At 41.7% G+C, this 25,631-nt stretch overlaps 1 protein-coding gene across 2 annotated transcripts; it reads right to left on the bottom strand.

Moving 5' to 3' along the window:
- Positions 1-4,445: 4,445 nt before the first annotated feature.
- On the bottom strand, positions 4,446-25,187 carry KICS2 (KICSTOR subunit 2). Of its 2 annotated transcripts, XM_050325361.1 has the most exons (4): positions 24,917-25,187; positions 22,847-22,920; positions 22,632-22,768; positions 4,446-18,078 (listed from the first exon to the last, which is right to left on the bottom strand). In XM_050325361.1, the coding sequence occupies exons 1-4, from the start codon at positions 25,149-25,151 to the stop codon at positions 17,262-17,264; spliced, it is 1,263 nt and encodes a 420-aa protein (XP_050181318.1). In that variant the 5' UTR covers positions 25,152-25,187; the 3' UTR covers positions 4,446-17,261. The 2 variants fall into 2 exon arrangements, with proteins under 2 accessions (XP_050181318.1, XP_050181317.1); XM_050325360.1 differs by having other exon boundaries at positions 22,632-22,920.
- Between the last annotated feature and the right edge of the window lie 444 nt (positions 25,188-25,631).

A 25,631-nucleotide genomic window follows, 5' to 3' on the forward strand; every position in this document is an offset into this window, starting at 1 on the left:
ACTGGGAATGGTCATATCTCATCTGACTAAAGGAAGAATTCCTGTATCAAATGAAACACATCAGGCGGGAGAAACACATTTGTATGTGGCAGAAACACTCCAAAAATTAGGTGCTGCAGTTCTGCAAAAGGAAATACATATCACTTTGGCGTTATGCTTATGAGCAGGCATATTTTTCAGTGTTACTTGCAGTACCCTGAGTAAAAGACAGGGATAGTCAGGTTTGTTCATAACTTCTGTCAAGAGAGCACTGATGAGAGGTCAGTGCCCTTCTCTCCCTGGTCATTTGTAATTCAGACTTGACCTCCTGGAAATGTTGCTCAGAATGTTTCCTGGCTGCAGCCATGAGCACTGGTGAGGAGGTGCCAGGTGGCTCCGTCCCTGATGCTGCACTCTGAAGGGCAGGGGTCCCACTCTGCTGGAGGCAGAGGTTGGACAACGGAAGGACTTGAGCGCAGGATGCTCTTCAGCTGGTCAGGAGACTGTTGGAGTGGCCAAAATATGGGACAAAACATTCAACCAAAGAGGCAATGAACCAGTTTACTCTCATGTACCCAAGTGCTAGGAGATATTTTGCTCCAGACCTGCCAGGACGGGGTGTGGAGGGGAAGGAAGCAGCAGAGCCTGGAGGAAATTACAGGACACTTCAAGTACTGTTTTCTCTGACATTTCAACACTTAAAAGACCAGGGAGGAAAGAAAAAGGTCACTGTAAATCAGATGAGAAGTGATGCTTGAATTCCTATCAAGTTTCCTATCCCTCACAAGTGTTTTTGTCTGCTACCTTGTTGCTGAAGGCAGGAGTGGCAGCCCATGCTGCAACTGGCCACCGAGGCTTTGCAAGGAATCTGGTTCAAGCAGGAGGTGAGACACCAGACATGGACAGGTAACGAAAGGCACCACCAGATTTTCTGCCCACACACAGATCTGGTACAATTCTGCCTCCAGGATGACTGCTTGTAATACTGCCCTGTTTAACCCAAAGCAGAGAGTTCTTTGGAAACTTTATTTCCCTTCATGTATCACTACATGCACTACTCAGAGTATAAAATATAAAGTAATTTATTTTAAGCTCTAGCTTGTACCTTAGGTTAACTGAATATTAAAAATTCATGGTTCAGTTCATAGCAGTTTCTCATAATTTGTGTGAGTTTTCCATGGGGTTTACATTTTAAGGGAGGCTGAATTCACACTTCATGGTAGGAGCACCGGCATTTGGCCCTGCGGCTCTCGAGCAAGAGCCCAGTCACCAGCAAGTAAATCTGTACAGAAACATAGCACTTATTCGATTGGCTCGTGCTACAAAATATGCGGTTCAAACTTTTTTAAAGGAGAAACCCTCCAAAAGGCCTAAACGAACTGTCCACCAGTCCCTGAGTAGCTTCTGCTTAAATCTGGCTATTTTACAAGTGACATGTTCTCTTCTATACTTAAGCACCATGCCAGTGAGTTCCTCAGTCTTTTAAGAGACTCGAGAGTTAAAGTCAACTGCATCTCTCATTCCATATATTTGATATTGCATCTTTATGAAGTATTGTATACCAAAGTTATAAATTTCAGAAGGTTGGACTGTAAAGATATCATACAGCAATTAAGTTTAGCAGTCAAAAAGTCAACCACAAACAGAGAAAACATTAGTTCTTGCACAGCTGAACACCTCATTAATACAAGATGTAAAACAAAGCAAAGCAGCACAGAGAGAGAAAACAAAGCTGGCTTGTAATAAGACTTCCCCTTTCACAGCAAATTCTGCAAGCTTATATAAATTTTCCATAATAAAGGTGGACAAAAGAATCTCTGTCACTTGTTCCTAAATGAACATTTTATTGAAATGCTTTGCCACATTTTTCATCCTTGTAGGACAAACGCATTTTATTGTAACATCTTATATAAACTAATTCTGCTTTAACGTAAGTAAATACTTTTTGTTTGTTTGTTTTGCTCTTTCTAGAACAAAATATTGCTGATAAGTATGTCTTCAGGAAATATCTTGGGTTTTACAACACAGTATTTTGTGATGGAACAACGACTTACAAGAAAATTACAGGTCAGTTTTGGCCAACAGCTTTGGGATGTCTTGGCTCCCTCATGCAGAGAAAGCCCCCAGGGCACGCAGAGAAAGCCCCCAGGGCACACAGAGAAACCTAAACTCCAAGTCAGGGCACTGGGGAGCAAATATTGCTATTAAAATAGTAATACTTAAGAATGCAAAGGAAAAGCTGTCAGACTAAGAACTTCTATTTGAGAAAGACAGATGAAAAATTTAGCAGTCTTGTGTTTTATTTAGTGAGTTCAGCTCAGTGATCTGAGGACACTGAAACCCAACTGCTCTCCCTCCCTCCAGCAGCACATGCTGCCCATGGCTCAGCAGGACCCCAAGGAGGAGTTCAAGTATATTTATAAGTCATATAAATTGAGATTTGCCTAATATTTTGATTAGCAGCAAGTCTTTCCTCAAAATCAAGAGTCTGAGATCTTAGCTACTTAAAGCTCCTTCCTATCTGTTCCCTTCAGTTGTGAGCACCACAGTTCAGTTGAGGAAGGATATTGAGGGGCTGGAGCAGGTCCAGAGAAGAGCAACCAGGCTGGTGAAGGGACTTGAGCACAAGTCCTATGAAGAGAGGCTGAGGGAGCTGGGGTTGTTTAGTCTGGAGAAGAGGAGGGTCAGGGGTGACCTCATCACTCTCTACAACTCCCTGAAAGGAGGTTGTAGCCAGATGGAGGTTGGTCTCTTCTCCCAGGCAACCAGCAGTAGGACAAGAGGGTCTTAAGCTCTGCCAGGAGAGGTTTAGGTTGGATATTAGGAAGAAATTTTTTACAGAGAAAGTAATCAGTCATTGGAATGGGCTGCCCAGGGAGCTGGTGGATTCACCATCCCTGGAGGTTTTTAAGGTGAGACTGGATGTGGCACTGAGTGCCATGGTCTAGTAACCATGGCAGTGTTGGATCAAGGACTTGATGATCTCAGAGGTCTTTTCTGACACAGTTGATTCTGTGATTCTGTGATCTATGGATGGAAACTTGTAGCCTTCAAACACCAGTTGTTAATCATTTACGGTTTGCAAATGTCCTGCAGCCACTGACTTTTCAGAAACGTTATTTTTTGACACTACTTTCTTTTAAATGTATCTGTTAACATGAAGTGTCCCTTGGTGAGGTCTTAGAGTGTTTTATAGAGAAATAATCTCCATATTTGTTTTTTTTCAGCAGCCAGTTGATTAAACTGCTACAACATTATTTTTCACTTCTCCCATTTATTGTGCAACCAATTACATTTGGATCCCTGCAAGGACAAAGTCAGTATCTCTTGGTTTCTCTTTCCAGTCTCCTTTACACATGCACATGACCACACACATACAAACAGGTTACACACCCCTATCCCAAATCTGGAAAGCACGTGTTTCCTACTCCCAAGGCTCTGGCAAAGTTCCCTAACATCTTTCGTCAGCCAACAGACCCATCAAACAGGGATAACATTCCTCAGGTGTTTCATGGATATACATATATTTACATATTTAGGCAGGCTGAAGGGGACAATGTCAAATGTTGAAATCATATTTAATGCAACTCATGTGCTTTCCACCATCAAAACTAGTCCGTAAGCAGCCCAGTTACTTTCACATGGATGCCAACTTCTCCTCCCTCCTGGATTTTGCATTTTAACAAGCAGTGTTCTACAGTCCATTCATGGCAGAGCATCAAAAGCCTGTCATCTATTGCTTGACTGTTCACAGAAGGAAAAAGATTGGGCCACACTGGCCTAATTTCTTTTGGTAGTTCTTTTTAGCATGTTGCAACATCTCATTAACACTCCTTGCCATGTAAAGAAGCACTGATGTGCATATCAGACGAGTTTCACTGCTGTTTAAAGTTGTCTCTACACATCTACTAACTGTAATTTTTGAACATCTTGGAAAAATCAGTAGGACAAACATTCCCTCATCAGGGCTTCCTATTAAAATATTTGCAGCAATTTTATAAACTCTCCTTCTAGCAAGAGAACAAGTTTCTGAACCAATGCTGTTCCTGTAAATAAACACTTTTCCCAGAGATAAGAGGTTTGACTGTACCTAGTAGAGTTAGTTTAAAATCATTGAAAAGTTCCCCCAGAGTTCATAAAACCCAAATTTACTTATTAGCATACTTGCATGTCCTCTAATCTTGTGAGCAGCCTCTGCTGTAAGAAGTCACTAATGTGACTTCAAAGAATATCCTTCATCTCATCAACCTTCAAAGTTTTTCAGGAGCTGAACATAGTTAAATCCACCTCTCTCAAGATACAGGGACAGAAACCATGTCTTTCATTTGGGAGAGAGAGGGGCAGGAGCACTCAACAAGTCTGGGCATAAATCTTCTGATCTGTACCAGTGTCATGCCAGAGTTACTCATGATTTCAAAACCCAGTTTTCTTTTATCATCAGAAAGACTGATAAGGTAGAAAAAAAATCATCATAGGTAGGAGCTTTATTGAGGTCACTCTCCAAAAGTCACACACAATAATATACCTGTAGAACAATAGCACAGCTTACAAATCTTTATTTGCTGGCATCACTGGATCTGGGACCCAGCTGCATTCACATCACAGTTTATGCCTGAATAAATATCCAAATACAGATCCTATGAAGTCTTTCATACTTCATTTATTTGCAATTGCCCCATGACCGCAGACTTGTATTAACCCAAACAAAAGTAGACTGAGCAGATCTAAGCGGAGAGCAGGGACAATCTGAGGAGGTTTTGAACGGCTTCCAGGGCTGATGCAACACCTGAAGAATAAGATGGGCCCTGCACAGGCCTCCCACTTTGCAATTATTTTTTTGTGTCAATGGGACAACCCAAAGACACTGTGGATTTAAGTCCAGCTCTTGTGATTCAAGTGAGCAAAAGCTCAGAACATTTTGCATGAAAAACAACAAATGGTGGGACAATGAGATAATACAACAGAGGTGTCACACCTGCCAGATCTTTAGTGAGATGGAACACCACTTTCCCAATATTTCACACGGCTTCTTGTAAAACTAATGGCCCTGAGAAGCCTGTAAAGAAGCCAGTTGAGGAGGGCTGCACCAGGTTTGACTACAGGTCCACTTAGCTCTGTACTTAATCTCTAAGAGAGACCCATGTTTGCAAAACCAGAACCAGCACACAGTGGTAGCTCAGCAACCTGCAGCTGAGAGTTTACTCACCCCAAGGCCTCACCTTTTTTTTTTTTTTTAAATTAGTACATGGAAACCACACAGCTCAGTGAATTTCTGAAAACTTAGTTTCTTAGATTAATGAGTTCAACATCATTTATTGGGATAATTATAAAGCTCTAAACAAGGGGGAAACTAAAAGAAAAAAACACCCTAGCTTTGGTAGATGTCAACAGTGATGCTGTAAGAGCTGGGATTAGCTTAGAGGAACAAGAACAAGCACTCCAGGGCATGTAGTGAACAGGAGCTCCTCACATTAGTCATATGCTGAAGCATGCAGCAATCAGAGCTTTTCAAAACAAAAAGGACTTTAAACATATCACTGTGATAACTTTCCTAAATCCAAAGTGACGCAGTCTCAAGCATAACCCAGATTCCTACCCAAGCACTATACAGGTCCAAATCTCAAGATGTTTATGAGCCAATACTGTTCCTATGCTCCCTGGCAATTAATACAGTTCTGCTGGCACACCACAAATTTACCTGTTAAAAAGCACAGGACAAAATGAAATTGAGGACAATGATGAAATATCAGTGCTATTAAGTTGTAAAACCCAAATTCAGATTTTCCCTTCTCTGGACTTCCTGGTGACTGCAAATGAGAGTTTATGGAAGCAGCATGTAAGCCCTGTTGTGAAACACCACTAACTGCCATTTATCAGCTTCATTTTGAGGTGTATGGTTTAGCACAGAAACTTACATGTAGTGAAGGGTTTAGGGATTTTTAAAAGCAGCTGATGAGCAGAATGTTATGTTCTTTTAAAATAGCCATCGTCTTGAGTCAAGCTGAATACATTTCTATCCTTACAAAGCCAAATTGCTGAATGTGCTCTGCAGTCTAGGTTACTTTCTTGCACAATTGAAGAAATGGTTTCTATAGGTGTCAAATAGGCATTACACCTGCTCTTCTAATGAACGAACCACTCAAAGCAATATCATTTACATATAGTGCACTAGTCCAGTTGATAACCTGTATTAAAAAAGTCCTGACAAGGAGGAGCTATGCTGATGCGTAGCTCATAAGTAAGGGAAAAGTACAGTGTACTGCTCTTAAAGCCCAAGAAGGAAGAGAAAGCAAAGGCAATTTAAATAAAACTGCAAAAAAAGATGCATTTCCAGGGCTGCACATACATCATGTTGAAACTATACGAAGTTCAACAAGGGAAAGTGCCAGATTCTGCACCTGGGATGGGGCAACCCTGGATGTTCATACAGACTGGGGAATGAGATGCTGGAAAGCAGTGCCATGAAAAGGGACCTGGGGGTCCTGGTTGATGGCAAGTTAAACATGAGTCAGCAGTGCCCTGACAGCCAGGAGGGCCAACCATGTCCTGGGGGGCAGCAGGCAAAGCATCGCCAGCCGGTCAAGGGAGGGGATTGTCCTGCTCTGCTCTGCACTGGGGTGGCCTCACCCTGAATATTGTGTGCAGTTTTGGGCACGGCAACATAAGAAGGACATGTTAGAGAGTGTCCAAAGGAGGGCAATGAAGATGGTGAAGGAGCTTGAGGGGAAGCCATATGAGGAGTGGCTGAGGGCACTTTGTCTCTTCAGCCTGGAGAAGAGGAGACTGAGGGGAGACCTCATTGCAGTTACAACATCCTCAGGAGGAGAAGAGGAAGGGCAGACACTGATCTCTTCTTTGTGGTTACCAGTGACAGAACCCAAGGAAATGGTCTGAAGTTGTGTCAGGGAGGTTTAGGTTGGATATTAGAAAGAGATTCTTCACCCAAGGGGTGGTTAGATGCTAGAACAGGCTCTCCAGGGCAGTAGTTACAGCACCAAGCCTAACGGAGTTCAAGAAGCATTTGGATGATACTCAGGCACACGGTGTGACTCTTGGGGGTGGTCCTGTGCAGGGTTAAGAATTTAGACTCAATGATTCTTGTGGGTCTCCTCCAACTCAACATATTCTGTGATTATTCTGTCCTAAATGGGAGTATTTGAAGCAAACTGACTTCAGATCAGCTTAATTTTCTTTTTCAAATGGGCACCAATGTCCTATTGAGTTGTATCATGGGCAGATAAAGAGGTGAAGAACACACACAAAATTAAGCGTCCAGAAACAGCCTTAGTAGCAGAAGTATGTTTTATTAACACCTCTTGTATAATAATAGTGCATATAATTAGGTTAGACTTAGCAATTTATGGTTTAGCAGAGTGTTCTTAACTTTAAAAATGTGGAAGAAGAATTTAGCATCAGAACATGAAAAATCAGGTAATGGTACTGGGAGGACATGTTCGCTGACTACAGTTGTGCAAGTGTTTCTACCAAGGAAAAAGATATGAAGCAAATGGTCAAGTTCAGAGCCCCTAAAATGGCATCCATCACCCTCCTGCAGAAACGTGATGAAAAATTCTGCTCCATCACCATGACAACTCATGCCACACCATTGCTATAGTAACTGGCTGAACATCATTAGTTTTTAACCACACACACAGTGGTCAACATGCAAAGGAGGAGGAGCCACTGGGGGACACAACTCTGCCCTCCAGCTGCTCCCACCCCAATTTATCTTTGCAATTTAATCCAACCTCCTTCCCTGTTCCCTCAAGCCCCACACTGTCAGCCAAGCTTCCCACCACCGCCAGTTCTCCAAATCCAAGTCTGTCTCAACATCAGAGCACTAATTTCATGCATTTAACTGTTGGGTTTTGTGGTTTTTTTTCCCCTGAGTGATTTATTAGGCTAAGATTAAATGCAAGTAGAAAATTTCATCTTCCCAATGAGTCATTGAAAATCTGTTCCATTAATCCAGCTCACCATGGGGTGGCTTTACATGCTGCATTTGCATCCTAGACACGCAGTCACAGTATCAGTTGAAAGGCACCGTCCTGTCCCCTGAAGAGCCATGATTTCAACATCGTCATGGTGCAGGAATGCGTTTACTGTGCACCACCAAAACCCACGTGATTATCATTTTAATACTCCAGCTCAGCCTGGGAGACTGCCTCCCTGGCAGTGTAGTCATTGTGTGCAGTGATGTAAAACAGCAACAGGGAAACACACACTAATGCTTTTCAGAGCACAGCAAAGCCCAAAAGTTTGAATGCTAGATAATGTTTTTCATCCAGCTACCTTCCAAAATGGAAGTAAGAAAAATAAATATTATTACAGAGTTTTTACCCAGTCTGGGGGCAGAGGGTGAAGCACAACTTTGGCTGCCATCACAAGAGGATGCAATAGGTTTGGAGCGGTTTATGGTGGTCTGGGGGCACCATCCTGACATGACTCCCTGCCATAGCAAGCCCATGCCTGCATCAAATGCTGCAAGTGCTTCCTCTTGGAGGACAGATGGGAGAAGACAAGGTCCCTGTTGGCTGCTCCTTCTTTGACCCTTGTGTCTCCTCCACTTTCCCTTCATTTCTCACACCCCTCCTTTGCCTCCTGCAGGTTCTTCTTGGGGCTGGTGCAGGCTGTAGCACTGGCAAACTCCCTGTCTCTATGCCAAAGGGAAGGGGTGGAGTGGCACAGGCACCTGCCCACAGCCCTTGCGCCCAAGCACACCCAGCAGCATCTCGTGGGGCTTGTGAAAGGTGGAAGATGTTTCTGGCCATGGCAAGGGGTTGGAACTAGATGATCTTTAAGGTCCCTTCCAACACAAACCGTTCTATGGTTCTGTGGTGACCCAAAGCAGCACAACACTGGCCCCAGGGTCTGAACCACCCATCCCTTGCACTGCCCCATCCCTGCACCTCAGCCTCCAATGCTCAGGGTTGGTGTGGTATAACCCCACTTTGGCTAGTACAGTATAATCATATATCAGACATATATGGTCATATACCATATACCTATGGTTATACCATATTTCATATATATATATATATACACACACAAACACACACTGTTATACTATATGTATATATACATATAGTTATATACCATAATAGCTCTGCCCACATTAGACTATCAAAATCCTATTACTTTGCATTAGGCTTAAACCCTAGCCTAATGCTCCCTACGTGGCCTTTAACAGGTCAGACTGCACTGCCTTGGTAAACAATAATATGTAGTTTTCCCACTGTTTGGGAAGAAAAAGGCAAGGAAGAAAAAACCCCACTCCCTCTTTTCCAAAATGGAAGTTGAATTTTAAGTGAAGGGTAGTTTTTAAGAGAAAAAAAATCACAAAACCTCTTTTATAGTTTTTTCTTTGCAATTCAATATCAAAGTTTCTCACAAAGAATGTGAAACAACACCGTTTTAGTATTTATATATACATTAAGGTATGAAACAAGATACCCACTATTGCTGTTTACAGCTGAAACAGAACTACATAAATCACTCTATGGGGAAAAAAGCCAAAAAGATTCAAACAAATCTGACTCGAGCAGTAAAATCTATCCCACGTTTATAAATGTGTAGGAGAGCATAAATAATTTTATTCTGGAAAGACATTACAAATTACTTTTTTCTTTTTGTATTAACACCACCCTCTAGTGGCAGTTGTTCGGCTTTACTGAGGCAAAAATGCCATTTAACATATTGATCACATGCATTAAGAAATGGTACAAAAATTGCAAGTAGGAATTTGTTTACCTGCACTGAATTAAGGGCCCACACTCTGCAGTCCGTGAATCTCCTAAGCTTTGGAAAAAGCTGTATATGGCTCTTTCCAAGCATAACTTATAAAAATAAGTGCTTAAGAAAACACTACTGTGAAAAGCATAAAACAATAAAGTCCCTTTCATGCACAGTTGCAGAATAACCATGCAGATAGATGATTCCCTCAGTGCTTGGTGAGCAAATTACACTCTGAAGCATGAGCCTTACTCTTTCAATATATTGTTACCTTATCAGCCCCCTGAAGATACTTTGGTTGACACCTTTATAGGTAGATTATGGCAAGAGCTTGTGATTATTCTGTCTCTAAACTTGCACCTCCTTCTTGGACATACTACAAACTCAGCAATAAGGTGGTGGTGGGATTTTTTTTTCACCGTTCTCTTATAATTTCAGTCAGAAACAATTAGAATGACCCATTCCTAATGTAGTAGCCACTGTTTTAACAAATCATTCCTAAGTATAGATGAGCCTGAGGCATCCACAGCATATTTAGATATTGAGAGCCTTACATCTAAGGGATATTTCAGTCTGTGGGGACAGCAAGAAAAATTAGTGCCACAAATCCCACTAGGCTAGACCAAGATTTATACCCATCTATTTTTATACCTGAGAGTGAGTAATGCACAATTTTGGAAATTTGCCTCCCACGTTCTCACCGTGAGGTACAGTCAGCAGGTCAGCCAGCTTGAGGCAACCGCTGTGTTGGAAAAACTCAGTGTACAAAATTTTGGAGTCCTCCAAGCAAAGCCAACCTGAGTGCAGAGTATAACTTCATGAGATGGCTCATCAGCTACATTTCTCTGTATTGAATTTGCCGGTGAAATTGTAGATAAATTTCTTAGGAGGGTGGGGTGGAGACTTGATTCACTGCAGTAAGTCCTTGCTTCTGTAACGATAAATGAGGATCAGGTTTTTCCCCAAAAGCTATTATCCATTGACAGTTCAAAGTAATTTCTTTCTCTCTGGACAGGGATGCATGAAGAAAAGAGAAAGATAGCTTTTATTCAGCTTACACATCTTGCCTTCAGCAGAGCTCCAGGCACTTTACTCAGAGGCAAGCTCTACACCTAGAATGGGAATAATCCACCAACTTTTTTGAACAGTTTGGACATATTTGCATCATCAGATTAAAAGCAGAAGGCTAAACCTGTTAGTGCTCCCAAACCCCCACTCCATTCCCTCTGACAAGAGCTGGCATCTCTCAGAGTGGGGACATGAGCCAGCTGTACTGCTGGAGGCAAAAGCAGTCTCAGCTACAAGTCTAATGTTGATCCCTCACATAAAATGCATGGTACCATAACCCAAGTTTTCATTCTTTAAGCCTTGTACATTCCTGGAGTTTTACCTCTAGATGATATGGAGGTCTCAGGCAGTCACAGGCAGTCCTTGGTGAAGCATCACTACCAGTCCCTGAAGAACCAGACCCAAGTGCACTGGGAGGATGTGCAACTCCAAGCTACAGACACTACCCTTGATCCACCTGAAGGTAGGGTGGTCCTTTTGTTACTGTTCACTGTTCACACAGTGATGATTGCACACACCCACAAAGCAGATGAGTCTCTCCTCTTCAGACAATTGAACTTCTCATCCCCCATTTGCCAAGAGAATAATCCAGGGAGAGGAAGTTTACTCCTCACCTGAGAAAGCAGGGGAAATAATTGGAGGGTCTGCTGAACATCTGCACAACCACAGAAAAGAATGAGAAGTTGACTTGGAATCCTCTGGTCAAAGACTACATTGAACTTGGGTATGACATTTTACTAAGTAAAAGCTCAAGAGACTGTCAGGCCATTCTGTACTAGAGGAGACAACGCCCTCTGCTTGTGTTCCCAGAGAGGACTAACTCCAAGACAAAAAATCAAAGGTTGGGAATTAGCCACCTCCAGCCTCCCTTAGCATCTCTCACTGGCCCTCATTTTGCTAAAGATCACATCATCCTTTCCACAGAAAATTTACAATTCTTGGTTCCATGTTGTGCATCCCAGTGCAGGAACATGGCGATGCTGGCTCTTTATGGCTCTGATCTGAAGAATTCAATCCTCTCAGTACCTTTGTAGCAAACAAAGCATACACCACAGAGCCAAAGGTTTAGTGCCACTAAATATTCTATCTTATCAGCAGTGAGCTGCACAAATAAAGCACAACACTGCACCGCTCTGAAGCTTCAGATGTTAGCTTATAGCACTGTACCAGCATATCCCATCTAACAGTGCGATACCACAAAGGTTGTCTTAATCACCTGCCCAAGAACAGCCACTTTGCCAAGATTGTTGGTACCTAGAGATTAAATACCACCATCCTGGAAACACTATAGTTATTTCAAAGAAGTCACATTAAAACAAGCAGCTGCAACTGCAGGCGGGGTCTACCGTAGCTTTTTCAGGACATAAAATTTATACAGATTCCTGTGAAATTAGGCCACAACACAGAGGGGCCAACAGAAACCTTCTGCTCACAATCCATCTGCAAGGCAGTCCTTCAGCATCTGTTTTCTCCTTGCCTGTCTGTCCCAGAGCTGTCACCGGCTCCAGCCCATCTTGTAGTGACTTGTCTCCTCCCACATTTTGCTCTTCTCATGCTGCCATGTGCGGCCAGGGCACAGCTAGGTCCCAGCTACAAGGTGGAAAACTTTGTTACCCTACCACAAACCCAGCTGCTATGCCACATTGAAAGTTAGGGAAGAACCAAACTCAGGCCTGCAAACTCTCACAGAAAAGCCCCATAACAATTGCAAAAATAAGTCAGGCAATATGTTGAATGCATTCATGCACAAGAGAGGGAAAGAGGCAGTTCCTGGAGGAAAATGACTGAGTACCTGAAGTAATTTCATGGCAAAAATCTGATACCTTTATCCTCCAAAGGAGACTTAATCTTTAAATCAGTCCTTTGCTAACAGGAAATCAAAGTCCAATTCCATCTTGCATTTGACTTCTATATTGTTTCTGCCTGCTCTGCAAAGCATTATGCTATTGCTGTCCTTTGTCAGCATTCTCATTTCCAGAGCCTCTCCTGCTCTTCCCATAACGGCTCCTGCCTTTGCACAATTGCAGCCCGAAGGCCATCCCTGCTGAGCCACAGCCGCTGTCCCCAGTGGGCAGGACACTGACCGCTCAGGCAGAGCCCCAGCAAATAAGCAGTGCTTGGCCTCAGTTGCACCCACCTCAGCAGGGCTGGCTGACATCTCTGAGAGTCTGAAAACAGGACTTACGGAGAAAACAGGGCAGAAACACCACATTTTCCAGCCAACTAAGCTTAGTGCCAGCACTTCTGGAAGCAACCACAAAGCGAACCACAAGCCCAGGACCAGCCAAGCTGTGCTTACTGCAAGAGGAGGGGTTGTAGGCACTGGGCCAAAAAACAGGACTTGAGAAATGAAATATAGCACATTGTTGATTTTCTTAAGCAAAGCTTGGTTATGAGAAGATCAGAACCCAGTGCAGTACAAGGCTGCAGCAGACTGACCTATGGCATGTACACAAGGAATCCTCAGATAAATTATATCAAAGAACTACCACCAGAACGATCACGAATGTTTCAAAATGTTTGTGTATGAAGAGCATGCCAGAGCAATAATTAACTGTGTGAGTGCCATAAAATTGATTCCAGTTCTAATGTAGCCTTTTTTTTTTTTTTTAAGTCAATTAGATAAGCCATAAGTGTTAGTATTCAAATAGGTACCAGGAACTTACATTACTTTTAGATCATTAAAACCTGAATATTATCTACATTATGCATGTATTGCGGTCCTTTGCAGTACAATACAAAATATATTAATAGTCTCCATTCCCTGCACTCTCTTCATGCAAAGGCAGGAGAAAAGGAAAGACATTTTATTCAAGACAAAAACCTGAACATATGTTGAAGAAAACAGCTTACAAGACATAAACATAAAACACCTAAGAGTTCTTAGAATACATTTGCTGTCAAAAATCACACTGCAGGCAAAAGGATACTGAGTTAAATATTCTGCCAAAATCCTCATGGACTGAAGTAAGTGATGAGGTACATGCAATTTACTGCAAGATAAGCTTCCACACTGCTATTATAAGCAATCTGAGTGGCACTTGCAATATCAAATCTCAGTACCTGTTTTAAAAACGCTTAAATACATCTGGAAGTGATGGCTTTCAGTACACCATCATAAGTATCTTTATATCTTGCATTTGAAGCAGTAATTTATACAAGACTTTTAAAGCACATTAGTACATCTAATCTTGCTTAGCTACACTGGTGCAGAGGAAAAGCTGACAGATAGGATATCACCCAGTTCAGCAAAAGTGTATTTGTTTTCCAGTTCTTACAGTAAAGAGACTGATCAATCTTTCCAGTACTGAAGTTAGTAATGAATATATTTTTTTCCAGTTACTGAGTTTCTGGTTCCTTTACTTACTCCACAGACATGTTCTCCGCCTCGCTTAATTATGCAGGTTTTCATTACTGATCTAGCCAATTTTACATCATTGATATAGAATTATAGAATGGTGTTGGTTGGAAGGGACTTTCAAAATCATCTAGTTCCAACCCCTTTGCTATGGGCAGGGACACCTTGAACTATAGATTAGGTTGCTCAAACCTCCATCCAACTTGGTCTTGAACACCAGTTCAAGTATGGCATCCATAACTTCTCTGGGCAACCTGTTCCAGTGCCTCACCACCCTCACAGCAAAGAATTTCTTCCACATATCTAACCTAAATTTCCCCTTTCAGTTTGAAGCCAATTCAGTCTCCCAATTACCTCGTTTGTAATTTAAAACAAACCCCTCAAAGCAACAAATAAGAACTGTGCCAGAAGTTTTCATGGGTCTGACAAATCTATCTTCATTCATCACACGCACTCACACAGCACACAGTTTTTGGTATGGCACACCTCAACTCTGCAAAACTATTTGATACTGATTCTAGTGTCACCTCTCTTCAGCTTCACCTGTTTTCCTCTAAGCTACTTCCTACAGCCTCAATTTTCTACTTCCCATGTTGTATTAGTTTAAGGCTGAGATCTTAACAAGGGACAGGACTCTGAGACCCAGACAGCTCCACAAAAAGTTTCTCCAGCACCCAATTCTCTCCACTGCCTGCACATCTCTCCCATTCCCTCCCTTCCCACACTATGAGGGTAATGGTTATGGCTCCTTTTGGTCCTTCATCAACCAAAATATTCAGAAATTCTTACCCATGAGTCAGAAGGCCCCTCTGGCTGCTTCTCCAAGATTCTGTGAAGAAAACTGCAGCAAACCACCTTAGAACTGATAAAAGGCAAAGCAAGTCTCACCTCCTCCTGCACAGAAACATCACCTAACATCCCTTCCCTGTTCTGAGACACCACTTGCCAAACACAGTGGCAGGAGCATGTGAAGTGAACTACCAGGTCTGCTGAACAGTCACCTCCTCTTCCTCTCCCCATCAAAACCACTGGGAACAGCCTCTAGCCATTTCAACAACTGCTAAAAGCTGCTCCAAAGGGCACCAGATTTCTCTTTCACTTCTTCCAACTCATCCCCTGCAACTCAGAAATGAGCAAGAAGGTGTCTGTACCACGCACAGCCTCTTTCCTGTTTTCTCTCCCCTTTTCCACAGATAGTTAGTATGATAGGGAAATACTGTACAGGCAGATAGACTTTGTACAACACTTTATTACACTGCTGAAGACTGCGAATCAGTTCTGGCAACAGTCTCTTGTTACTCAGGCTGAGGAAGTCAAAATTACAATGTTATTACAAGGTCACTGTCCCAGGGAGGGAAGCACTCGAACTCTCTCAATACTGTCATTTGCAACATTGTCCTGTTAAGAGCAGTTCAAGCTGCAAAGTGTAACGCTGTGACAAACAGGTACCCTCCGGTTTCTGGTATATTTGCAACTCTGGTTATTTTTCCAATGGTAAAGAGCAAACTGAGATTTTGAGAGTGATGCTTAAGTCAGACCGAGACTTCAGGTGAAAGGCAATAGAGCAGATATTCACAACAGTTACAGCAAAGCATGGAAGGCTCCATTTGGCACAAAGTGGCAAGTCGGAGCTTGTATTTTGATAACAGAATGTGCTTATATGACTGTTAAAAAGTCAGCACTGCAGCCAGGCAAGACAAGTTACCAGAACCTTTAGTGGAAGAGAAAGGGGATCATTAAAAGACATGTTTGCAATGGTACCTTTCATATTTCAGTCTTAACAGAAACCAGCATTTTGACCTAAACTCCCTTTTAAATTAAACCTGATGTTATACCTTACAAAGTGTCAACTAACGACTTAATTTTACTACACTTTTATTTGTATAAAAGTCCTCCCGAATCCCCACAAAAGCACGTGCACAACTGCATAGCTAACAGTTAGAAGAACCTTGCAATGTAAGGCTACAGGTACAGCCAAATTGACCCTTTTATTGTATTTGGAAATACTGATTTCCAAATTAAAGCACTTTCAGGGTAACTAGAAAACACATTTTTTCCAAACCTGCAGTCTAGAAGTGGTGAAGGAGACATTTTAGAATGAGGTAAACATACTGCATAGGCTATATATTTAGATCCAAATCCCCAGTGTTTTGGCTTAATTATTAAATTATTTAAAACCGAACAGATTGGAAAAACTATACACGTATAAAAATCTGAAAACAAATCCAGGTTGAGATGAACAGCAAACTAGAAAATAAATCATTTACAAAGGGCATTTCCTACTACCTTTCTTTGCTTCTCTTTCAAGTTAGCCAGAAAAAAGTACAATTTGAAAACAGCTTTGCTGCTTTCTCCATGGAGCTGCTCCTTCTAGAACAGCTGCACAACTTCAGCTTGTCTCCTTCAGACAGTCTGAGCCAAGACTATTACTGTCACAGTGCTCCAGTGAATACTGGCCTTCCAGCCCATGCTGCAGTTTTTCTTGCCCCAGCCCAAGTTCTGGAGCAACGACTGAGTTTTGTGACACAGGGCATTTAGAATCAAGACTGGTGCTTATCAGAGAGTGTCAGAGACCTCAATTATCATTTTCAACACTTTGAAAACTAAATTATAATTAACAATAGTGCTTTTCCTGATTCTCATATTTTTATTTAAAATGTATCCTTGCAGGTTCACTTTTTCTAATATTCCCTTGCATCAGCAGTTAGTTCCCAGAAATCATTCCTGTCAGGCAATGCAGTTTTCTGAAAAGATACATCCTTACCACATTTTCAGTAAACTCTGTAGAAGACAATCAATGATCAGACTAAGATAAAGTGCATATATTCCTTTCTGATACAGGCAACAAAATTGTGGACTGAAAAAATAAATCATACTGAATATTGAAAACCACATCAAAAAAATCCCACCGTGGCTATTTGGCACCCCACAATTAAATTGCCCCACAGAGTACTGCCCAAAAATACTTTTCAAGTGTCTGTTAGCTTAAAAGAAAGGAACTTATAACATTAAAAAAAGGTTCCTTTTCAATTAGACTGAGAATAATGAATTTATGTAACTCTTGCAAGCTACAGCTCCCTCAAGGCTGACATACTGCCTTGACAACTTGTAAATAGACTGTATTTCACCCTTTGGATCCAGGTTTCAAGCTCGCAAAAGCTTTGGAGTTCTTAAGGGAATGTGAAATTTCATTGAGAAAAGAAATAAAATGATAGTCCCTTTCTGACTTCTTGGACTCAAAAATAACTACAATGGTAAAGTGAGGTTCAGGGCGAGTCAGAAAGTACGTGCTTTGGACTTTGTCATCATAGAAGTGAACAACCTTCTCCAAGCTGTTGAGGTCAGAGGTTCTATCAGTCATAATCATGATCACATTGGGCCAGTGCATAACAGGCCTGTCACTGGGCAGAGACACCACTGCAGGGTACTGATCCACTCCTTTGGGGGCTTCCCTGTACGAATGGGGATGGTGATAACCATGTCCCTGGAAACTCTCTGATCCACGATTGTCAAAAATTAAGGAAACATTGACGGCATCATACTTCCGGATGAAGCTGGAAATTTTCCCAAAGTAATCAGGATTTGTTTTAGCAGTCAAAGTTTTCATTTCAGATGCTGTTGTCTGTCGACTAAGGGCCTCATGAAAGTAAAAGCTAAACTTGGCAAGGAGAATGTTTTTGAGCTTCATCAGCCAGAGGAAGAGGTGTGGAGGTTGCACAGCCTTCTGAGACTGCCCTCCAAACAGGTGCTTCTTGGTCTCTCGCTGCTTCTCAAAAATCTGACCCCAAGTCTGTAGTTTTGTGTGAGCACTGTGCAAGTTGACCAGGGACGGAAGGAACTTCCACTCTGAGATCTGAGCCTGAGCCTTTAAGAGATGTGCAAGTACATCTACTTCCAGCTGGAAACTGCTTTCAAGAGGACTGAGGATTGGATGATGAAATCTAGAAAACATAATTTTAGTCAAGACATGAGAACTGCTGTTACACAACAGTGAAATAATCAGATAGCATTTGCCAGTTAACAGACAGAAGATAAAACACGAAAGCAGAGCAAAGCTTAAACTAAATAATAATAGTTAATTTTAAAAAAAGTTCTTTTTACATAATTAGGGTAAATATTTTCAGGAACAAACAGCACTTCACATTTGACAAAAAACAGCCGTCAGACATTTCTCTATCAAAGCACGGGAGTTACATTTCATCAGTTCAAGAACAATAATTGTTTATCTTGATCCATTAACTACTATAACACCATTCTGGTCTTTTTCCAACTTTAAACCCCTTCTTGCAATAAAATACATCTTGATATTTCTTGAATAACAGAAAGATGTTAAGTCAAATCAAAGGAATTATGTTATAAATCTGTTGCTTGTATAGGAAAGCTATGAGGAAGACAAGTTGAGGGTTTTTTTGGTATACTAAAAGCAATGAGCGGAAAAAACATTTGGCAGGATTTTATCATATCACAATGAAGACAGTACAACCACCAATTTCACTTACTAAAAACTCAGGTAAAAAATCAGCTCTCAATTTAAAAGACGTTAAAAAAAAACCCAAGCAAAACCAACAACTCAATGCACATATTATTCACAAGAACAATCCTGCCATTAGAACAAATCTTGAAGAAATGGAATTTTAAAAATCTATTCTACAGCTTTCTCATTTTATTTTTTCTAAACATCAGGGGAAAAAGAAAACAGATACAGCCTACCTCTCTTCCCATGATACTCGCATTATTTGTGAATTTATAACATTATTGATAATAACATACTTAATTGAAACTGAAAAACTGTAATGTAAGATATGTAACTTTAGAAGAATATGCCTTCGGCAAAGACAGAAGTTGCCTTTTTAGTAAATGTGTTCCCTCATTAGCGTTTAGGATACTTAAAGAGGTCTTCAACAAAGAACAACCAATAGTTCAAAGATAAGACTCGATGAGGTTTCCATTTAAGTAAAGACAGATTTATCCTCTCACTTCAGAAAAATATCTTGGGTCTTGTTATTGGTTTAAAGCAAAGAAGTTCATATTGATTTTTCACAACTTTTAACAGCTCCTCTTCAGACAAAGCTAAAGCAATGCCATTACTCCCTTCAGCTTTCAGGACACAATACATAAAACCCATTTTGGACATAGCTGGTTCAAAACCAAAACACTTCATTTTATTGTGGAGTAGAAGAGAGAATGAAAATTTTATGCTTTTCTTACCCTCATCCTTCACTATTTTAAATTTGACTTTCTACTAGGTTCTTGTCAAAACATTAATTCTTAGGCTTGGGAAAATTGTCTGACAATTCTGTCACTATTTTTAAGCAGTTCTTTTTTTGAAAGCCACAATTTGAGTCTTGAAAGGATTTGCTATCAAGATGCAAATCCATATTTATTTGAAGACAATGAAATATCATAAACCAGCAGATGCACCACGTTGTGCAAACAGGTCACCTTCTGTACACAGTATATATCAGCAACCATCAGATCAACCTGCTAGAGCAGAGATAAGTGCTCACTGGCCACTCTGAGAAGGCTAGAGCATATTTACATTTCTTTGAGAAACTGAACAACAGTCAATTAAAAATAATATTCTGATAACAGTCAACACTAAAGATCTCCAATGGTTTTGGTATTCGCCAAACAAACCAATTTTGTTGCCGTGTATTATGAAGACTGTAAAAAAGCATTATACAAGATTATTTGTTCCAGACAGTCCCATCACAGCACAGTGGTTTCAACACACTTGCAGTCAGACCAAGAAGGTTATTTTTCAACCTTAAAAGCAGTTTAAAAATCTAAACTAAGGCAGTACTGCTAAAGTCTCCTGGATTAACATTATGATGTACAGTTTCCCATTTCTAGTTTGCTTCATGGTTTTCTTAATGTCTCCCTGCACAGCAAGATTTGCTAAACTGTTTTAATCAATACACACTTCAGCCACAGCTGAGAAGCTTGCAGAGTATGCTAATATGGTTGCAAAGTAAGCTAACAAGTTATGTACTAACTATATCTGCTGATATATAATTGAGTTTTGTAACACAGAAGCATCTTAGCCCAGTATCATGCAAAACAGACATGTTTTTATGATATTTTAATAAGCCAGAGTGCTAAAAACTTAAAAAGACACTGGGAAATTTTCCCCCCCTAATCATTCTTGAAAGTGGAGGGATGGTAAGAGTTTTGCTTTGCAGACTATGAAGAAGTCACACTTTTTTCTATTTCCACATTCATGCATGTATTTACAAAATGTTGACTGGATGAAGAACATTCAACACTTAAAAATTATTACATCAAAATAGGTTTTCTGGTTACTTATGCATTTTATACTAAGCTTTTAAATGAACCTGCTTCTGACACTGTTTTAATTATTTCAGTTAAGATCCCACCCAAACCAACAGTCAAAAATTTCAGGAAAAGTTACTTCTCTGGCTGTATTCTACAGAGAAATGGAAAGGAAAATGTCTAGTATTGGCTGTGTATGAGTCAGCAATAAGTAGTGACAAAAAATAAAAGTAACAAAATCCTCAATAACTAATGATTTTTCAAATACAGACAATATGACTTCTTAACAGTCAATTAATTCACTCGTTCCTTTACCAGCAACCATTTTATCTACACCATCTGAACAGCTATTTTTACATGCAAAGGAAAGAAACTGAAACCAGAACTTATCTAAAAAACACAGGCCCTGTCTGGCCTTAGCACAGCTGACTGAAATAATGGCACACATCCTCAACGACAAATGAGGAATATACTAGCAGAGGAAAGAGACTGGGTAAGGATGAGTTTATTTGACCTTTCACCTGAGAGGGTCAACAGACTGTAAATCAGAAATGCCTTCCAGCCAGTACACATCAACATAACAGCTTCCAGAAACTGACCTGACATATGAAAAAACTGAAAGAAAGGACAAAAGGAAGATACCATTATGCCCACTTTTTTTCAGAAATATTCACTATGTGACTGGGGAGGACCACACTGCAGCTACTGAATCAGCTCTAACAGCATCTTATATTGTCTCCATCTTAGAATTGCTCATTAACCCAAAGCAAAAACATCAGCATTTTTCCCAGGGAGACAATACTTATTTTTTGGAGGATGTTATTATACATATAATTATATAATGTATGTTATATAAACACATTATATAACAATGCCTTAGAAGTACAGAGGTGTCACTGAAATTTATTTAAATAGGATAGTAAAACATTTTGTATCCAACAATCTCCAATCAATTCATCAAAGTATGAGTTTTGGTTTTCAGATTTTTAACCATGCTGTTGATTCAGCACATGCTCAGAACAGATGGCAATGGTTTGTGTACAACATGAATCAGCTTTTCAAAAAAGCCTCCTCCCAGCATACTTCCCTTTCCTCCTTCATGTTTATCCCACCAAGGAAAATATATGTAAGTTCCAGCTTTTTATTGGACTAACAGCCCTGACCCTTTGTAAGGGTTCAGAAGCCAAGAACTGTAAAAAATCACTAGTAAGACCATATTAGACTAGTTTTGATTTTCGAATTGCAAACTTATGTAGCAATTTTCTAAGGTTATTCCTAAAAAATAAGGAAGTCACCTGCAGTGTTTAAATTTGGAATATGAGAAAGCAGCACTGGATCATTTTGATTTTTCCTAGGTGAACACTTATCATAACCAAAAAAAAAGTAAGACCTAAGAATATTCTCTCCAAATATCTTCTTAGACACTATTTCACTAATGAAGATTTGGTTTGGTTTAAAATGAAGAGGTAGAAATTGAGTGTGTTGACAAGCATTCAAAAATTATCTCTTTTTTTAACTGTCATCACTTTCAAGGCTCACATATGTCAGATGTGCAGTACCCACCCCAGCATAATTTACAAACATCCTGGGATTCTTTTAACAGGAACTATTAGATCCTAACTTCAACACACAATAATGGGATTGAAGGTTCAGAGGTGCTTCTTCTACTGGCTCCAAGACCTCTCAAGAGAAGTGGTTCACAGAGCACCATAAAACCCTTCCAGGTAGGCCACATAGCTATGGTGAAGCTTTTAGAATTGAGCAGACATACATTCTAGCCTAAAAAGTAAAACTGTCACACAAGTATCTTGTTTTATTTATATGTCACTTTTACTGAAGTTCATATGGAATTAAGACTTGTTTCCTCTCCCCTCCCAAAGATAAAGCACAAGAAGCCTTGCAACCTTATATAAAATGAAAATCACTTTTCCTCTCTGCTGGAAACAAATATACTGAGTATTAAGGAATAGGGAGGAAGGCTCCTAGAACACCGTGAGTAGAAACACTCTCTTTTTGTTATTTTTCTTCTTTGAAGGAGTCATATTTTGAAATTTCATGCATCCGATGCTGCTGGCCAACACAGACTTCACACATGGATTCATGAAGGGGCCGTGCTGCTCAGCAGTCAAAGGACAGCAAAGTCTTTAGGTTTGCTTTGAACTTCAACATCTGTTATTACAGATCACGGTCGTGTACGTACTGCCAGCAAACAAGCACTGACCTTGAGCTGTATTTCTTTAAGATGGATTCCAAAATGTTTACCAGTTCCTCAGAGTTAATGAACTTTTGGGTGCTGAGCGTGTACATTTTTTCATAGAAGTCAGCAATTTCCATCCGAGCCTGAACAAAAAAACAGAGCTGTTCAGACAGGTGAGAAAGCAGCTCTTCCAAGTGAGGAGCTGTTCCTCCTAGTGCATTGTGACCCGTCGCCACCACCTTCTTCAGCTCATTATGCAGAGATGTGTAGATGGTTCGGATGGAGTCCTTTCGGCTGAAGAATGACTGACCACCTGTTCAGATAAATATGGAGGTATTACCAAAATCCAGGGACAGCAAAGATAGACAGCAATACTGGAAAATTCTACATAACCACGCCTTTTCTCCTCTAGCTGTTCCTAAGTGTTGTTTGATCACAGTATTTCTTTTAACCAAGACACAAAATTCAGTAGTTTGTCATGGCATATGCTCAGAAGCGCTTTATGTAATTTCACACAAGCTACTCTTGTCCAGTTCGTATCTCGGCAGCCAATGACTGCTGCAAAACTTCAACTCCCTCAGTTATGGTGTGACTTTTCAGAAAATAAGGGTTCAGTTAAATTTGCTACTATGATACATGACCTGCAAATACTGTCATCTGTGGGAGTCAGAAAAATCAAGTCATCATGATGCGACTGATCAACTTTCAATAGCCTCCATCGAATCAATTACATCTAGATCTTTTGGGGAGAACTGCCCTACCAACCCCTCTTCAGTCACAAAGCACTCAAATTTGCAAAGCAATCTTTAAGTCAGAATCATGTGACATTTGTGTGCACAAATCAAATTTTCCTAATCCCTGCATGCTCTTAATATAAACCAGAATTCAAAAGGAAAACAGTCACACTTTATCTCAGCGAGACCACAGTGCAGGTTAATCCATAACTAAAACCTGGGGTGAAGGGGATAAGGGGAAAGAACTCATCTGTGCTTCTCTCTACCTGCTCAACACTATGAGGAATTTAAAAAAGAAAAAAAGACAGAAGTAAAGGGTCAAAGTAAAGCATATTTAACTTTTACACTACCAAAAGACTGCACAAATGTACCAACCTTATTTCACACTTTCTATTTACAGAAGGCCTTATATGCCACTGTGGCACTCAACAGCTGCAGCAGAGCAAGGATCACAGGGATTGGGCTGGTGGAACTTTTTAAGATTCCAAATTTAGACTCTACATTGAAACTGCTTATAAATTTTGTAAGGGTGGATCCATTTTACATATATAACGCTCAAAGGTGACCTTAGCAATTTGAGGCAGAAAGGCAGAGAACTGGATATCACTGTGAAATAGCTCCCTTCCTAAGCCATGAGTAGCCCTCATGTCATGGGTCGAATGAAGAATCATCTATTGCAGTTGTTCATGAAGTATATAAACAAACAAAACTTTGTCCCTTCTGTTGTCAATTTTACCCTTTCTGTAAGCACCAAATACACTTTTTAAAGTCAGTCTTATAGACAGTTTTGTCCATAAAGACCTTCTTATAAAATAGTTCCAAGTCACCACTTAAACACCAAAGCAGAATTATCCTGATGCTTTACTGTTACACATCAGACCCATATCCCTTGATCCATTTTCCATGCTTGTCTGCAGTTCAAACAAGCAGCCTTGCCCAGAGGGCAACATGATGACAGCTCATCCTGTGCCAGTTTGGAATTTTTCTATTCATGCACTGAGAAAGCAACAAGCAGCCAAGATTGTGGCCGAAGCTTCTTGAGACCCTGCAGAGTCTGCACAAGTAACAACTTTTAGGATGCTATCTCCAGCCCCAAGTACTTGCCCATAAGCAGATCTAATATAAGCTTTAACCCTTCCGTCACCTCACTGAGCTCACCTTTGCCCAGATCTCAGCCAGAACATCTCAGCACAGAAATACCTCTGGTTAAATCTTGGGAAGGGCAAGTAGGTAGCCTGCCGGCCAGCGAAGAGCTACATCGACTGGCACAGGAGCCACCGTGCCACCTGCACTGCACCTGCATTCTTGTTTATTCTTTAGCGGCAGCACAAACAGCACAGCCGATTTCTCCCCGGGCCCAGGGACACTTGCTGACCCAGCACTTGTCTTTCAGAGGCACAGGCACGCAGCGGGCCGAGGCAGAGCCCTCAGGTCCCCCAGGTGCCCAGCGCTGTGCACCCACGGGCTGACACGGCCTCACACCGCACGCTCCCCCCGCCGAGCCGCACCCGGGGCGGGGCGGGAGAGCCGCGGCCCGAGGCGGCGGGGCCAGTCCCTGCTCCCCCGGAGCGGTACCTAGCTTCTGTCCCAGGAAGGTCATGCTGTGATAGGCCTTCTCGGCCGCCGCCAGGTGCGCCAGCCCGGCCAGCAGCGCCAGCCAGCTGGACCCTGCGCTCTTGTTGGCCTCCCGCTCCTTCTCCACGTTGTCCTTGGCCTTGTCGTAGGAGAAGATGCCCAGGTGGGAGAAGAAGGTCTCCAGCACGGCCTGCTCCACCGGCACGGGCGCTCCCAGCGGGATCGACTCCCCCATCCCGCCCGGCGCCTCCGCAGCGGCCGCCACTTCCGGGGTCGGCCCCCGCGCGCGCGCGGGATCTCACTCGCGCCCGCCCCTCGGCACGTGACAGGCGGGGCGGGCAAAGGGCGGGGCGGGGTCACGTGACCGGGCGGTGCGCGCGGTAGCCGTGGGCGGGGCAGCGGAAAAAGCGGGAGCGGCGCGTCCGGGGATATTCCAGAGCCCGGGGATATTCCAGAGCCCTCCGCCTGCGGGAGACCCGGGAGCCCCAGAGGTCCGCCCGTCCGTACTGCGCCTTGGTATTTTCGGGCTGGACACACCGGCGCCGATTCCTGCTGAGGTTTTCTCCACCCTGCCTGTTACATTTTGTGCTTTCACTTAACTCTGAAGCCCGTTTTCATGTTAAATCGTTCAGTTGAAACGTTCTAAAAACCAACGTCTTTCTGATGCCTTTATTCCCACCCTGAGTCCCACAGAACCCTCCAGTTGCTTTGGGTT

Source organism: Myiozetetes cayanensis, unplaced genomic scaffold (assembly GCF_022539395.1).
Source record: "Myiozetetes cayanensis isolate MyiCay16 unplaced genomic scaffold, myiCay2020 scf3, whole genome shotgun sequence".
Taxonomy (NCBI): domain Eukaryota; kingdom Metazoa; phylum Chordata; class Aves; order Passeriformes; family Tyrannidae; genus Myiozetetes; species Myiozetetes cayanensis.